General features: G+C 32.8%; 1 protein-coding gene across 1 annotated transcript; it reads right to left on the reverse strand.

Annotated features, from left to right (window-relative positions):
• Positions 1-10,407: 10,407 nt before the first annotated feature.
• LOC131951707 (uncharacterized) lies at positions 10,408-12,172 on the reverse strand. Its single transcript, XM_059314065.1, has one exon. The coding sequence runs from the start codon at positions 12,163-12,165 to the stop codon at positions 10,408-10,410; it is 1,758 nt and encodes a 585-aa protein (XP_059170048.1). The 5' UTR covers positions 12,166-12,172.
• Positions 12,173-18,826: the final 6,654 nt, after the last annotated feature.

The raw sequence follows: 18,826 nt of genomic DNA on the forward strand, positions 1-18,826 counted from the left end.
TGATTTTAAAAGCGCTTTCGTGGTGCCGTATAAATAATTAAAAATAATTTATTTTTAAAAATTACGTGCGCAAATTTATAGGTAAATAAGCTATATGTCGTCCAGTATTATGTTTGTATTTAAGTAGTAGTTTATTATTAAATATCTAAAGAAAATCATTTATTTGTCTTATTTTTAGTTTATTATTATATAATAGATTTTTATTTTTAAAAATTGTATGCAATTTTTCTTTGATTTGGCAGCAAAATAATTTGTAGGACCTAACTCGAGTCTGCCCTATGCATGATTGTATTTCTTATGTTTTAACATTCATTTATGGCGGATTGTAAAACACTGTTTTATTTAGTTACCGTCATAATCATTTTCTAGAACATGAAATGTTTTTGTTATAGTTGTTAATACATGTATTATAACATATTAATTTGATTACAGATATGATTTTATGCAATGTTAGACTGGTTTTCTATCCGTAAATATGACTGTTATACGAGTATAAATACCGATAAATTGCTGGTTAAACTTTTGTTTAACATTAAGGAAAGTTAAACTAGAAGGTAAATGTCATCAAATTTGAAAATAATAATTTTAACTCTTTTTAGATATGTTTTTAACGTCAAAAAATTATTTTTAAGAAATCAAAAATACCGTAAAGTACTTCTTTCGGTCACCGGTAATCACTGAAAGTTTGAAATAATTAGGGTAATAAGTTCTTATACCTATGTACAAAATTTCGTTTACCTGAATGAAACGGTACTTATGTTATCGGTTCTTTAGAACCAGGCAAAAGAGAAAAGTACCACTTCCTGATATCAGAAGTCTATACCATTTTTTAGTGATCCAAGTATAAAAACTCTTATTTATAAATTAAATTTCGACTAACTGAAACAATAATAAGGTTATGGTGTTTCCACTGACATTAAGTAAAATGCTACTTTCGAATACCTGAAATTGTTAAGAAGTTAAAAGAAACATTTTCGTAAAATTTTATATTTGCATTTAAAACGCGGTTTGCATAACTAAAATTATACTGAAGTTATAGGCTTTCAAGAAACCGGGAGTAGAATAAGAACCACTTCCGTTTATCAGAAACCAATTAAAAGTTGAGAGAAACGACACATATTTATGTAATACTATTTGGGGAATTTCGTTGAAGCAACTGAAATAGTAGTCAAGGTATCGTGTTTACATACACACATACATACGGACAGGATTGGATAACATTTGGAAGGTTATAAATATGAAAAAGCTTCAAAATCTCGTTTAGATTTTTACATGATTACATTACAGTATTTATATTTGCCATACGAGTAAGTTGGGGGAGGAGTGTAAACTGCGAGAACTTGAAATCTCATCTAATTTTTGTGCACAATTTCAATACTTCCTCTATATTATTTTCGAGAAAGAAAAATCTGAATGGTTATTAACAATGCGATGAGCTATTTTATTAGATTGTAAAATGTATACGCTTAAATCTAGAAATTTATTTTATAAACGATAGAAAACCTGTAGGGTATATAATTTATGAAGTTCACTCTACACTCCTTATTATCTATACCGTTAACGTCCAAGACACAGCGTGAGTTTAATACCCCTTCGGGGCTGGGTGGACTCAAGGGCGCCCTACAGACTCACGCCCGGAATCTAGAATGTATGAACAAAATCTTTTAAAAGGGTAAAAACTAAATTTTGAAGTAACAATGATTTTATTAAAGTTTGTGTTGTTTTTCCTGCGTGATCAAATGATTTTATATTAACCTATATGTGTGATATCTACAATATAAATATAGCACATTATACAAAACAGAAATATATCCAATATCGTTATAATCATGTATGAATTATTATAATTTGATAAATGCTTGTCATTACTAGAAACTTAACGTTTGAGGGGATGAGAAGAAAAAGTTTTTTGTTCTCTTTAAGGGTCTCCTTCTTGTTTAACCTTTTTAGTATGTGAGACATTGTATGTATTTTAACCTAATTAAGAAATTGATAATTGGCATTTTTAAGTTAATATTAAACACCACTGGAAGCTCCGTAAATTTTACTAACTAATTAAATTTTGTAGCCCCAATTTTCGTTAAAATTAAATTTTGTAGCCCCAATTTTCGTTAAATATATTCTGTTTTTTTCACCACAGTTATTTTCCAATTATATAAATCCCTGCGTTAAGATACAAAAAAAATAATTTAAGACATTATGCTCTTCTTCTTCTTTGTTATTAATTGTAATGTTGAACGGGATTTCCTCAAACATAATTAAATTATTACTTGTCATCTTGGTATGCGCCTGATAGGCCATTGACTTCGATTTCAGCCTGCTTTTCTTTTTGGATTTGCTTAGATAGCAAAAAACGAGGAAGCAGATGTTTGATTTTGTAGTTGTCTCCCCTGTAAGAGATGTTTTCCCAGGCTCTTTAGCCTTATCTGCCAGGGGTTCGAACTCCAGACTCTTCGGTATAACAAACATGAACTTTACCCACACGACTTCGCCAACCACCAATATTGTGTTAATTACTTAAAAATCTCAGTTAAAATATATCTAAACAATGAAGATAAACTGTTTTTTTAAAACAATTCAGTTACAAAAAGTAAGTTGAATTCTACTCACGAACTTAATAATATTAATGGAAGTGTATAAAACATAAATTTAAATTGCCTTTTCTCTGATAATTTTTTTTTTAATTTTGATAAATTAAATATCTTACAATTCTATTAATAAAGAAATAAAAGAACTAAATGTAAATTTTGAATAAGTGTTTATTAAATATCTTAGTGCATGTATTAAAAAATATGAACTATAGTATGCACCGAAAGTTGTAAAAAAAAAACAAATGTGAGGAAATCTATATTATCAAAAGAATGTGTATAAATACAGCATATACATGTAGAAACATATAACTATATATAATGTTGGATCTGTTTTCCCAAAAATAAATTAGCATTGTATTATAAGTTTAAAAAAAAAAGAAAATTCAAAGTAAGTTTAGGCTCAACCATCGTATCTAGTCAAGAAATACTGTGGGTTTTTTTGTTTCATATTAAATATATGATTAACACTTTGTAGTAGGTTCAACAATAAATATTGCTAGTGTACTTCAAGAATATATATATATATATATATATATATATATATATATGTCTTTAAATCTGTCTACATGCCATTTTGAAAATGGTCATCCTATAGTATTAATTTGTGATATCCAAGTGTGGAATTTTATTTTCGTTTTCCTAACAAAACAAACTGAAATAGAGAAAATCTATTTGTAAATAACTAAATCTTGTTATAGCCCAAGTGGTAGGCGTATTGTTAGATTATTTACTTTAAAAAAGGAAATTTAATTAAAATTATGGAAACAACATAACGTACAGTAGATATCTAAATTTCAAATTAGCTATGTATAATTGTTACATAATTATTTTTCAAATTGTAATTTTGAAAGACATATAAAGAGAAAATAAATTAATGTTATAATAATCTCTAGATTCTGGAAGTAAAAACGTAATTATGTGTGGTAAGATACATAACTGTAGAAATACAGAGCAGTATGTTACATATGAATGAAAAAGAAGCTAATGGATTTTCAGCATTGTTATTGGAATCATATTAGAGCATTGGTTATAATTTCTCCAATAAAAAACGCGTTGAATGTGTTCTGGAACTGTATATTCTCTAAAATCTCCGGCTTGCACGTGTTGCGGGAAATTTCCCAAAACGTTTAGTTTACCATTATAGGTATAAGCGCCGTATAATTTTTTTAGTGAACTCCAAAGTTTAAAAACAAAGTTGAGCTTAATGTTGAGACTGGAATGTTCATTTAAAATACACCACAAACTGCCATTGCTTTGTAAAACATAGCTGTGTTTGTCATTTCTAAAACTTATTATGTGTTCTGCTGATCCATCTAAATTGTCTAATCTGATCCAAATTTTGGACGAAATATCCAATTTGTGGACTGATGTCTCATGATTGCCGTTGTGAGTTTCAGAACAAAATATTAAAACATATTTTTCATAAAACATTGCGTGTTTTACTTCAACGTTTTCTGGAAAATCTGTAAACTTTTCTACAATTGGAATTTTTTTCTTTGGATTTACCTTATGAATAACTTTATCGTCTTTGTTAAAGATGTAAATAAATTGTTCATATGAGAGCAACAGCAAATTCTGGCCGGGCATTTTCACAACTTCCACCCAGTTGCTATCACAGTAGACAAATAGTTTACAAGGTTCGTTTGGTTGGTTTTGTTGTTTTCCTATAGCGTAGAGTTCATTATCAAAAGAGGCGACCTGAATGTTTTCTTGTAAATATTCACATCTTGAAACAGTTAACCATTTGTTCTCGAGTATATTTAATACGCTAAAGAAACCACATTGCTGTTCAAATACTGCAGCATTTATGTACTCACTGCATGCTCTGTGTATGGCAGCATTTGGCCACTGACCGTGTCTAAAGTTTTGGACATAATGACTTGCATTGAACATGATATCTCTTAAGACTTTATTTTGTGAAACCATTTCCATTTCAAAGACACGAGCTAAAACAGCTGGGCTTACAAGACATGTCCTTACTAGTTTTACAAGTTCTGAAAGGTGTTGTATTCTCGCTAAATACTCTTCCTTTTTTTCAAGAAGTTTATCACAAATTGTATCGTTGTTCTCATTAGTTTCTGCTGTAATCGGGTTCACATCTTTAAAAGAATCGTGTTTGAGTTCGTGAAGAACTTCAGTATTCTCGCTGTGTTTTTTCTCAACCACTGCGGTTTCTGTTACCGTATTGTTTCGGTTCAGCTCAGATATACATTGTGCAGACAGGCAATCATACATGTAGAGTTCATGATAAGGAACTTGTTTGACCCATCTTATAACTGATTCTAGCACAACATCTTCACAGACGACGTTAAGTTCTGGACTTTTGATCAAATCCCTGACTTCGTTGAAAGACAGCTGTAGAAATGTCGATGAAAGACATATTTGATCAAAGTTTTTTAACAAGAATAAGTGAAGCTGTTCAATAACCTTTTCTGAATCAAACATTTTTGCATTACCGTAAATATTTTCCCAAGTGTCTATTTTGATTGCTTTAATAGCAAAGTTCTCACACAAATCAATCATGAATGTTATCTGTAAGCGATTTACTGCTCGCCACACTTCAAAAAGATTTTCTAAAGTTAAAGTACTTTCACCTGTGTATATTGTTTTTAAAATCAACTGAAACACGTCACAAGAAACATCTTGTAAAACAACACAGTTCTCTGTGACTTCCCTCATCCCAGAACGAAAAAGTGCCTTGAAAAAATCAGAACAGGCCGCTAGAATGAGTCGATGACATTGAATTGTTTCGTCAGAGATCTTGACGGCAAAGTCAAACAACATTTTGTCAGTCCACACATCCTGCAGACACTTGACGATTTGAGTACAGACTTCTGGGGTGGTCATGATGTAAGAAACTTGTAACAGATTTTAAAATACCTACCAGGGTAAAAAAAAAAGTCAAAACAATAAAAACGCTTCTGTATACACACAAACACATGCGTGCACACACACATACACACGCATGTATAAATATATATATATATATATATATATATATATATATATATATATATATATATATATATATATAATCTTATACACAGATATCTTTATCACAATCACCTGCCCGTTTTACAGTTCTAGTTAAACTGAATGATGAAAGTTGTGAGGGTCTGAGCTCGTCATAGTTTGCATCGATTGACTGCACACAGGCTCTTGCTCTTATTGTCTCTTCCCTTCACCTACTTGAAATTATATTCACCATAGACCATTCACAAATAGTTTTGTTTTAATACATACCATATGCTACACGGCTGTATAAACCCAGTTTTGGTTTAATATTTCGTTACATTTCCAATTAAAGCTTGACTGTTCATAGAATTATTAGACGTTGAAAGTGATCGCTCTACATGCCCCATAGCATGATATGCCTCTACGTTATCCAAGATATAAACTCATACCCGTCTACTTACCGTATGTAAAGATTTATAATTATAGTTGGTAAGGATTTGAAAGTATACACGGCTTTAAAAATAATGGTGCACAAAACCAATACAGATTTAACGTAAGCTTTTTGCTTACAACTTCTTACTAAATGGTGACATTTTGCTCTATTTCGAAATAATAATTGTAGTATACAGCAACTGTCTACTGTTTTAAAACGATCTTTCTCAGCTCTACCTTGAGTCCTTATTAATACACACTTTCACAAAATTCGCCTGCACCAAAAGAAAATACTTAAAACTTAAAAGGTTCTAATATACTGTATGATCGGAAGTAAACATGTGTAAAATAAACGCACTTCGTTGGTGCAAAAGTTGTAATGGCCCTATTTCAATTGTTTTCAAGTGCGCAATAACAGTGATTACAGTTCTTCCGACTCCGGTCATACCCGAAGCATATACTCCAGTCAGCACTACACCGCATAAGGCCAAACTCGGAGCATATACTCCAGTCAGCAATACACCGCATAAGGCCATACCCGTAGCATATACTCCAGTCAGCACTACACCGCATACGGCCATATCTGGAGCATATACTCCAGTCAGCACTACACCGCATAAGGCCATACCTGGAGCATATACTCCAGTCATCACTACACCGTATAAGGCCATACCTGGAGCATATACTCCAGTCATCACTACACCGCATACGGCCATATCTGGAGCATATACTCCAGTCAGCACTACACCGCATACGGCCATATCCGGAGCATATACTCCAGTCAGCACTACACAGTATAAGAACTGTTGACCACCAGGCCTCCTTTCTACAATTTCTAAAACAAAAGTCAGTTAGAACTTAACACATCTTTCCCTACCACCTTCATTCGGTTTTGGCTAAAAAAAACTTCATTATAAAAATTATGCTATCCCTAAGTCAGACCCCCACTTACGTCATTTATTTCAACAGAATCCTTTGGTTCTGTTTAGAAGAGAATACAATCATAGAGAATGTTTAGTCCGGAGCGGCCTGCCACCCACTATCACTACCAGGTTCGGCACCATTCATTGTCCCGCATATGCAACACCTGTGATTTCACCCTTCAGGTTGAATCACTCCAACAGCCTAAGAAAACCCTCAGAATAAAACCGCTGTTCGGTTTGCCATAATTTAAAAAACCGACTGAGCACCGAAACGCGACTAATGCTTAGATTTGGCACACGGTCACCCGTGACACCCATGCGGTAAAGGGGAGTAGGTGGAGGAGGTGGCGGGGGGGGGGGGGTGATCATATGGAATTTTTTTTTCGATGCTTGCACGAGAGGATGAAGATGTCTTAATGTTAACTATCATACATCAAATAAAAAATTGCATACTATTAAGAATAAACATCCAAAACAGATATAGCCTATATAAATCAATAAAATAATTTTTTTGTTATACCTAAAGTGATTTAATAGCTTAAATAAATAAGTTAAAACACTGTGTTTATTAATTATTATTATTATTTAAACTGTATTATTCTTTTTATATTTTTTTCTTTTTTAGTAAATAAAATATTTTTTTCATAGCGTGGAATCGGAATATCTGCCAACGTCGCCTATAAATAATTATAGTGCTGGTACCTAGATCTAAAAGGAATAACACAAGAACAATCATCAAGCTAATATCGTAATAATAACAATGAATTAGTACCATTTATATGTGTTGGGATATTCCAATCCGTAACATCTTTATAAGAAGATTTGAAAAAAAAAACATTTGTTATGACTGTTAGGATCCCTAACTCGCATTTTTACAGGTTTTCTTTCGTCTCGAAAATACGTGGGATATGCAGTTGGCAATAAAGTTTTTTTGTTTTTTTGTTATTTCACATAATGTCGGTAAGAATTTTGAAGGTAGGTCATACTTAACCTTAAGAAAAATTACGCCTGATATTATTTTTTAATTAAATTATATCCAAATTAAACTTTTCTCGATGCTAATAAAGAGATATTTCGGTAAAAAAACACCGAAATAATTGATAATGTTTTATACTTCTTTTTAATTTTCTATTTATTAACTTGTATTTGGCTATTTTTTCTCAGGCCGAAGAGGCTTAGTTCTAGTCTCTAGTTTATCAGTAATTTAAACGCTTTATTTTCTCGGGTTGTAGGCTACAATCTGTCAAGCGTATCCCATTGAAAATTGGTACTAGTGTAGCAAGCTATAAAAATAATAAACCGACATATCATTAAAGCTATTGTCGTTGGATTTTTATCTTTATATTTCACTGAACTTTTCAATCGGCAACATAGCCTATTGCAAGCCATATTTTGAAAATGAATGCATTGTTCTCGTGTTGTACAATAAAATAAAAAATAAACCGGGAGTTATCTCCCATAAACTTTCTCGGAAATATTCTTATATAACACTACGTGGGATGGCAACTCGGAATATAGACATGATTTTTAATTACTTAAACTTTTAAAAATAGAATAGAATCTCGTAGAAAAAAAAATTTCGCACCAAGCGAACGCCAAAACAAAATGTGCATAATAGTGCGGAATATTATTAGTACTTTATAAATTTATATGCTTTTTTTGAGAAATCGGAAATAGCGTAAATTACTACTTCCGTTCAACGTAAATTACTCAAAATGTGATAGAAGGTGAATAATTAGATCTTTTACTTACATGCGAAATTTCATTTATATATCCGAAATAGTACTCAAGTTATAGGCTTTTGAAAAATTCAAAGTAGAAAAAGTACCACTTCCGGTTATCGGAAAGAGCTCAAAAGTTGACACATATCTACGATTTAGATGAAATACTTATATGTGAAATTTCATCAACATAGCTGTAATGTTACTCATGTTATCGTGTTTACACACAGACACACACACACACACATACACACAGACATACGGACAAGATTGCACAAGTATGTTTTTCCGTATCAGTGAGGTGTAAAACGTCGAGATTTGTAAAAAATCTCGTGTTTTTTTTTTGTTTTTTTTTTGCACGATTACAAGATTTTCTCTATACTTCGTATATACGAGAAAGTAAAAAAATAAAGTTTCCCTTTCAAACCTGACGGTCTATGGGGCAAGTGAAATAGAGTTCAATTGTTTCTGTGACCTCGGCATATGAAGAGATAGTGTGGTCAGCACTATGCCAAGCCGCCTTTACTTAGGTACCCATCAGAGTTGTAAACAATCGTGTATTTAGAGGTATATGGATAATATTTCTCCACTTTTTAGTGTATAATTATATAAAATCTTGTTTTTAAACAATTTTATCAAATATATTATTATTTCAAGTTAACTCCACATGTTTAGAGTTCATAACCAAAGAAGACATGAACTGTGTACATTGTAATCAGCAAGCAAAGAACAACTGTTTAACATGTTCGTTTGATTAATAAATGATGCATGATTGTTTTTTAAATACCCTATAGGTATTTGTTTTGGAAATCCTTCTACAAAATACAGGCATGTGACAGTTAGAAGAAGCAATAGATATCTCGCAATCGTTGCAATAATTATGTTTATAGAATCTTTTGAAGTAAAAAAAAATCATTTCGGAATATGACATTGTTTTTTACTGTTATGTTGATGCTGTATAAGAAATGATAACAATCTGAATGATTCATTCATGAACTAAAGTATATAGTAACATGCAGACGCAAACACGCAGAAAAACAAAAACATATGACATCTTTTTTAGATTTTTTTTTATTTAATACTTGTCAATAAAACAATTAATTTTTATGTAAACAAATTTTAAAACCACTAAAGTATCTAAACATTGTAGTGTTTAAATGCAATGTATAAAATCATGTACGGATCTAAAAATGTTAATTTAAACAGAAATTATAAATCACAAAAGTATCAAAAATGTACATCTTAAAATAGTTTGGTTGATCATACTAAAACCCTGTATTAATTACTTATTTTATAATCTCCAGGTACAATGAAGAATGATTTTGATAACGTGCTAAAACTGACACACCACTTTAAGATATTCCTTTTTTTAAATTCCAGAATAGACTTATTGTACTTTGACTTAAAGATATTAGAAATAATACATTGTTCTGGGTGTAGGACAAATGGTCGAGATAAAAAAGCCGACAAGACAAAAGGCCGACACGGACAAAAGGCAGACATGGACAAAAGGCCGACAGCCATAGGGCCGACAAGCATAAAAAAAAATTACTTATTACCAAACATTTGACTTCACGAAAAACGTATGAACCCGTAACATTTATGTTTCAGCACATATATAAAACAATTAATCTGTTTTAGAATTAAATGTATGTATCGGTATTAATTTAGCTGAAACAATATTTCTTTTTAGAAAATTTGTGGAAATGTATACACAAGATTTTTAAAACGACCAGTAGATTATTGGCTTGTTATTTGGTGTTTATACAATGATAACATTGCCAATTACCAACGTGTTTCATAAAGAATGTAAGCTTTGGGTATGGTGACTGGAATGAAATTTGAGACATTTTCGTCATCAGCTCCCAGATAACGAATACATTTAAAGTGATGAGGAACTTCACTTAATTTTTTCTCCTGTGTTGGGTCCGTATCGAGTTTGTTTCCACAAATTATCAGCTTACTTTGAAAAGTAAAGCCACCATACAACTTCTTTGTGAAATTCCAAAGTTTAACGAGAAATTTAAAGCCAATGTTTCCAGTGTGAGATGAATAAAGTACCAGCCACAAACTGCCATTTGTCTGTAAAATGTAGTAGTGCTTGTCATTTTTAAAACTAATCAACTGTTTGGCTGGTCCATCAAGGTTGGTTAACCTGGTCCAAATTTTTGACGAAATCTCCATTTTATAAACAGCCGTCTTGTCAATCCCATTTTGAGTCTCAGAGCAAAACAGCAAAAGAACATTTTGAAGAAACATTGTATGCATAACAGAATTATTATTTTCTGGAAATTCTGTAAACTTTTCCAAAGGCATACTTTCCTTATTAGGATTCATCCTATATACTACTTTCTCATCTTTGTTAAGAATATAGATAAAGTCACCGTGCGATACTAATAACACGTTATGACATGACAAATCCTTCACTTGTGTGCAGTTTTTGCCTGTTAACACATACAGATTACAGCCGTTTCTTCGGTAGGATAATTCACCTGCAAGATAAAGCGTCCCATCAAATGTCACTATTTGAATACCTCCGTCGAAATAATGTGAACAAGATAAAATATAGGACTTTTCACTGCTTGCGTTTATCGCACGAAACCTTCCAAGCCTACCTAGGTAAACGCCAGCATGCATGTACCCACTACCCGATCTAGTTAGTGCTGCTGACGGACACTGACAGTGTCTAAAATCCTCAGCATTGTAAGATATAGCATAGCCGATGATATCTCTTGAATCTCGATCTTCCAATAACAAATCCATTTTACGAATGCTTGATAAAACTAATGGACTGACAAGACAAGTTCTTACTTTTCTTAACAGTTTGTTCAGATAAACTTTCCTAGAGCCTATTTTATCCAACATCACATTTTTACCTTGTTTTTCCTTCGTGGAAGTATCTTCATGTAATTCTTTAGTACCTTCTTTTCTCTCATTCTTCACTTTAGGGTCATAATTGACCCATCTAATCACAGACTCCATGACCAGATCTTCACTGCTGACTACGAGATCCTGACTTTTTATTAAATCCCGTAAATCTTCAAATGTGAATTGTAGAAATATTGGGGAAATACAAACTTCATTAAAGTTATTTATCATATATTCTTGAAGCTTAGCGAGAACTCTTTCTGATTGTAAACTTTTGGCAACAGTAAATATTGTTTCCCAAGTATCCGCTGTAATATTTTTACTAGCGAAATGTTCACACAAGTGAATAACTGTCTGAATCTGTAGCTGATGAGCAGCTCTCCACACATCAATATAGTTCTCAGCACTTAAAACATTGGCACCAGTGTATAGTCCTTTCAATATCAAATGAAACGCTTCGCTAGGAATGTCATGTAGAACTACGAAATTCTCTGTAACTTCTTTCATCCCAGAACGAAAAAGTGCCATAAAAAAATCAGAAGCGACCGCTAGGAGGAGTCGATGACATTCGAATGTGTCGTCTTGAACTTTGACTGTAACATCACACAACAGTTTGTTGGTCCACACATTCTCCAGACTCTTGAATATGTATGTGTGTAATTCTGGAGCTTCCATTTTGAAAAATATCTGAAATTTATAATTAAGAAGAACTGCTCACATACTCTAAACTAAATTTAATTTTTTTTTTGAAACAGCAAAACGGTATCACTGTGTCTAATCTATACATGAGAGAAGACACTTTAACGTTTTTGCGTCGAAAAATGGCAAGAAACTCAACAACTGAATTCTGACGATGGTCGAAAAAAAGTAAAAAATGTGAAAGAAAACAGAGGGAGAGTGTGTATGTGTGTGTGAGAGAGAGTGTGTGTGTAAAAGTATGTGTGTGTATGAGAGACTCTGTGTGAGAGGGAGTGTGTGTGTGAGAAAGTGTATGTGCGAGTGTGTGTCTGTGTGCATGAGGGCGTGTGTGTGCGTGAGATACAGAGAAAGTGAGTATGTGTGAGATAGAGAGTGTGTGTGTGAGAGAGTGTGTGTGTATGAGAGATATTGTATGTGAGAGGAGAGATAGTGTGTGTAAGAGAGTAACATAGTGTGTGTGTGTGTAAATGTGTTTGAGATAATGTTTGTGAGAGAGAGAGTTAGTGTGAGAGTGAGAGTGAGAATGTTTATGATAGAGAAAGAGAATGTGTGTGATAACTGGACATGGTGCTGACAACATCATAAGTGTTCATGTTGCTGACCACAAAACTGGACATGGTGCTGACCACATAACTGAACATGGTGCTGACCACATAACTGAACATGGTGCTGACCACAAAACTGGACATGGTGCTGACCACTTAACTGGACATGGTGCTGACCACTTAACTGGACATGGTGCTGACCACAAAACTGGACATGGTGCTGACCACATAACTGGACATGGTGCTGACCACTTAACTGGACATGGTGCTGGTAACATAACTGAACATGGCGCTTACAACATGATAAGTGTTCGTGTTGCTGACCACATAACTGGACATGGTGCTGACCACATAACTGGACATAGTGCTGACTACATGATAAGTGGACATGGTGCTGACTACATGATAAGTGGACAAGGTGCTGACTACATTATAAGTGAACATTGTGCTGACTTCATGATAAGTGGACATAGTGCTGACCACATGATAAGTGGACATAGTGCTGACTACATGATAAGTGGACATAGTGCTGACTACATGATAAGTGGACATGGTGATGACCATTTAAATAAATTAATGGTTTTCTTTATTTTAATTTTAATCTACATAATTGGACATGGTGCTGACCACACGATAACTGGACATGGTGCTGACCACATAACTAGACATGATGCTGACACATGATAAGTGTTCATGTTGCTGACCACATAACTGGACATGGTGCTGACCACATAACTGGACATGGTGCTGACAACATGATAAGTGTTCATGTTGCTGACCACAAAACTTAACATGGTGCTGACCACATAACTAGACATGATGCTGACACATGATAAGTGTTCATGTTGCTGACCACATAACTGGACATGGTGCTGACCACATAACTGGACATGGTGCTGACCACATAACTGGACATGGTGCTGACCACATAACTGGACATAGTGCTGACCATATGATAACTGGACATGGTGCTGACTACATGATAAGTGAACATTGTGCTGACTACATGATAAGTGAACATTGTGCTGACTTCATGATAAGTGGACAAGGTGCTGACTACATGATAAGTGAACATTGTGCTGACTTCATCATAAGTGGACAAGGTGCTGACTACATGATAAGTGGACATTGTGCTGACGTCATGATAAGTGGACAAGGTGCTGACTACATGATAAGTGGACAAGGTGCTGACTACATGATAAGTGGACATGGTGCTGACCACATGATAAGTGGACATGGTGATGACCATTTAAATAAATTAATGGTTTTCTTTATTTTAATTTTAATCTACATAATTGGACAAGGTGCTGATCACAAAACTTAACATGGTGCTGACCACATAACTGGACATGGTGCTGACCACATGATAACTGGACATGGTGCTGACCACACGATAACTGGACATGGTGCTGACTACATGACAAGTGAACATTGTGATGACCATTTAGATAAATTAATGGTTTTCTTTATTTTAAGTTTAATCTACATAAGGTAAACGAAATAAATAGTATATTTAAATTGGTAGATGTATATATAAATAAGAAAGTAAAATGTAATAATAAGGTTTTTTTTAAAGCACTGAAAAAAAACTACTACTAGATGTAGTAAACATAATTACGAAAATAATAAAAATGCTTAGAACAATGTTTAATAGCAATAATAATTAGATCTATAAAGAGAAACAAAAAAATTTGTCTGTACAAAATGATTGGGAAAACAGTATTTAGCAGGTAATTAAACGTTCTTTTTTTTAAATATGGCGCTTTAGAAATTAAGGTTTAAAGTACTATGTGTGGATTTCGGAACAGCAAGCAGACTATGCCATTCTTTTACTGTTTTTTTTTTTGCTATACTATTCCGGAATAATAACCGACGCTATGCTGTGGGATAACCTTAGTCCTTAACAGAACAATAGATTGGTCACACAAGAAGTTGAATAACTGGACATAATGCTTATCACAAATAACTGGACATAATGCTTATCACAAATAACTGGACATAATGCTTATCACAAATAACTGGACATAATGCTTATCACAAATAACTGGACATAATGCTTATCACAAATAACTGGACATAATGCTTATCACAAATAACTGGACATAATGCTTATCACAAATAACTGGACATAATGCTTATCACAAATAACTGGACATAATGCTTATCACAAATAACTGGATATAATGCTTATCACAAATAACTGGACATAATGCTTATCACAAATAACTGGACATAATGCTTAGCACAAATAACTGGACATAATGCTTATCACAAATAACTGGATATAATGCTTATCACAAATAACTGGATATAATGCTTATCACAAATGACTGGATATAATGCTTATCACAAATAACTGGACATAATGCTTATCACAAATAAGTGGACATAATGCTTATCACAAATAACTGGACATAATGCTTATCACAAATAACTGGACATAATGCTTATCACAAATAACTGGACATAATGCTTATCACAAATAACTGGACATAATGCTTATCACAAATAACGGGATATAACATTGAAAAAAAAAATAACTCCACATACCGAGATATAAAACAAATCTAGGTGTACTCTACTTCATCCATGAAGTGTATCCTGAAACAGAAATGTGCCAAAAAATGTTCAATACAACTTTTGTGCCCTGTAGATTGATTCGCCTATTGTTGAAAAACAGGAAGTAAAAAAATATGTGGCGCTGTGTGTTGATTTACTACAAGTGTTTTTTAGCGCTGCCACAAAAAGAAATATATTTTAAGTTAGGTATGGGGTGTGTACAAGTCAAATGAAGCTAAATAAAATAAAACAATTAGGCCTACTTAAATCTTAATTGTAATTAAATATTAGCGAACGGCTGGCTGCAAAATACCGCGGATGATGATTAATGTCTACTTTCTCGTATACGGAATGTAGAGGAAGTATTGTAATCGTGCACATAAATCAAATGACATTCTGACAGTTTTTACCGTTTTATACCTCATCACTTCATCATATACGGAGTATATTTATTCTGAAGAATATAATTTCAGCAACGTTCCAGGTAGTTAAACGACATTTCGTGTATAAATATACTTTCTAATAATTAAATTACTTTAATCAATTTAATTTTTGGTGATCACAAATAATAGGAGGAAGTTGTACTTTTTCTCCGGACTCTAAATTACCGAAAGCTTGAGTACCGTTTCAGTTGTGCGGAAAACTAAAAAAAATGACAAACTTTTCTAGAGTTCTCCTTTAAATTCACCACCACTTAACACTTCTCTACATCTGCATTGGTTTCTGACATACAAATATTACACTACCATTGGTCCGTATTTTTAAAATAAGTTATCAACGTATAATTTCCCACAATATTTAACTGCCCATAATAGGTCAAAGCGCCGTATTACTTCTTGTGAAAATTTTCAAGTTTGAAAATAAATTATACTTTAGTGTTGAGACTGGAAGGTTCATTTAAAATACTTCGCAAACTGCCTTTGCTATTAAATTCTCGGCATCGAGTCAGCAGAGTTTCTTCCAGGCATCTCTTCGGGGGGAAAATTTTTTACCGCCCCCCCGAAAATATATACTTTTAACAGTGTCCGCCCCCCCCCCCCCCCCCGAAGAAAGTCTACCGCCCCCCCCCCCCCCGAACATTTCAATTGCCCCCCCCCCCCGGGGAAAAAAGTCTGGAAGAAACACTGCGAGTCAGAAAAACTGGGGCTTTGAAATTTTGTCAGTATGTCTGTGTGTCTGTCAGTGAACACAATCACTTGAGTACCAATTGAGTTATGTATATTATGTTATGAGTATTATATTAAATGTGTAGTTTTGTCTCAACCTTTGAACGATTTCAGGTAAACGGAAGTGGTACTTACCCAACTTCTGGTTTCTGAAATACTAATAACTTGAGTACAATTTATGTAAGTTGCACAACATTTTTAAGTAAAACAATGTATGCAAATGCTTTCGTAGTAAACGATTTCCGGTAAACGGAAATGGTATTTTACTCTATTAACGTATGAAGAACATAACTTGAGCTCTGTTCTAAGTAGTAAGACAAATTTCGTCTATGAGTACAATATCTTATAATTTAATTAGTAGCGTAGCGAGGGGGGGGGCATATGTCCCCGGGCGCCGACCTTAGGAGGCGCCAAAATGGGTTGGAAAAATAAATCGAAAGGTTGAGGGGGGGGGGATGCAAATCAAAATCTAGAGGGGGGGGGTGCAAATCGAAAGTTTGAGGGGGGATGAAAATCGAAAACTCGAGGGGGGAGGGTGCAAATCGAAAAGTTTGTCCCCGGGCGCCGGGAAGGGTCGCTACGCCTCTGAATTTAATGACTTTAAATTCAATTTTTAGTGATCACAAATAATAGGAAGTTGTACTCTATCTCCGAATTTTAAAATACCGACTGCGTGGGTACCATTTTAGTTAGCGGATAACTAAAAAATGACAAACTTTTCTAGAAATCCCTTTTGTTTTCACCATCACTTAACACTTATCTTCATCTGCATTGGTGTCTGACATACAAATATGACATTACCATTGGTCCGTGTTATTAAAATTATTGCAAAATATTAACATAACATACTAATTAATGGATTACAACAATTAAAAATAAAAATAAAACAACCGAAATGATACTTTTATTCTTACATGTTTACATGTTTATATTCAACATCATTCACAAATATATCTCAAATTATCATAAAAGAGTTTTTCGCACTTTGCCGTTAAGTTTTAATATTTTTCCAACATGATTGTTGTCCAAATATTATTGACCGGTATTAAGGATAAAAGTTAGGTTAGGCGCAATGACTGTGTTACTAAAAATTATATTATAACAATTTGTTTCAGCAAACAAGAACTTGCAATGATTATAGTGAAGAATATAAGCTGATAAGTTTAACATCTGAACTAAATACTTTGAACACAAATGTCTAAAAACGAAATTGACTCGTCAGATTGTTGTGTAAAATACACGAATAAAGAATTAAACAAATAATTGATCAATAAGAAACATATATATATATATATATATATATATATATATATATATATATATATATATATATATATATATATATATATATATATATATATCGTATACATAAAAGTATAAAAGAATTAAATCTTTAAGTCCAAAACATCTTTTATTATCAGGTATAAAATATCCATTATATAAATAGATTGTTTGCAAAATAAATTGTAAAAATTGTAATTCCTAGTATCAAAAAACATTTATTAAAACACACGTAAAAATAATTTTATTCATGTAAAAATATATATCTGGAACTTTTTTCGAATGTATCTTTTCATTATAAAGCAGCATTATATTTAATATGAGTATATGTAAATAAATGTACCAATGTATATAGAGTTAGAACATGCATTATGTTTGTGACATTTTAAACATTATTTAATTACTGTCTGTTTGTATATTGTTTATCATTAGTTTTGATATTCAGTCCGATACTACAAGTATATATAACAAGTACGTATAATTGAGTTAACCAAGTAATCATATTTTCTTTCCTAAGTTTAAATGTAGTTAACGAACACAATATATTTATAGATTTTTAAATTCGATATCTCGTCTCTATTCAAAATTCTACACACAATCATTGTTTTTACTTTCTCGTATATACGAAGTATAGAGAAAGTATTGTAATCGTGCAAAAAAAAAATCGAGATTTTTACAAATCTCGACGTTTTACACCTCACTGATACGGAAAAACATAATTTTGCAATCTTGTCCGTATGTCTCTGTGTGTGTGTGTGTCTGTGTGTCTGTCCGTGTGTAAACACGATTACTTGAGTACCGTTATAGCTAGGTTGATGAAATTTCATATATAAGTATTATATCAAAATCGTAGATCCGTATCAACTTTTGAGCGATTTCCGACAACCGGAAGTGGTACTTTTTCTACTTTGAATTTTTCAAAAGCCTATAACTTGAGTACTATTTCAGATAGATAAATGATATTTCACATGTAAGTAAAAGATCTAATTCTCTACCTTCTGTCAAATTTTGAGTAATTTCCGTTGACCGGAAGTACTAATTCACGCTATTTCCGATTTCTCAAAAAACTAATGTAAATTTTAAAAG

Source organism: Physella acuta, unplaced genomic scaffold (genome assembly GCF_028476545.2).
Source record: "Physella acuta isolate Inbredline_101_S28 unplaced genomic scaffold, ASM2847654v3 ptg000822l, whole genome shotgun sequence".
NCBI classification, from domain to species: Eukaryota; Metazoa; Mollusca; class Gastropoda; family Physidae; genus Physella; species Physella acuta.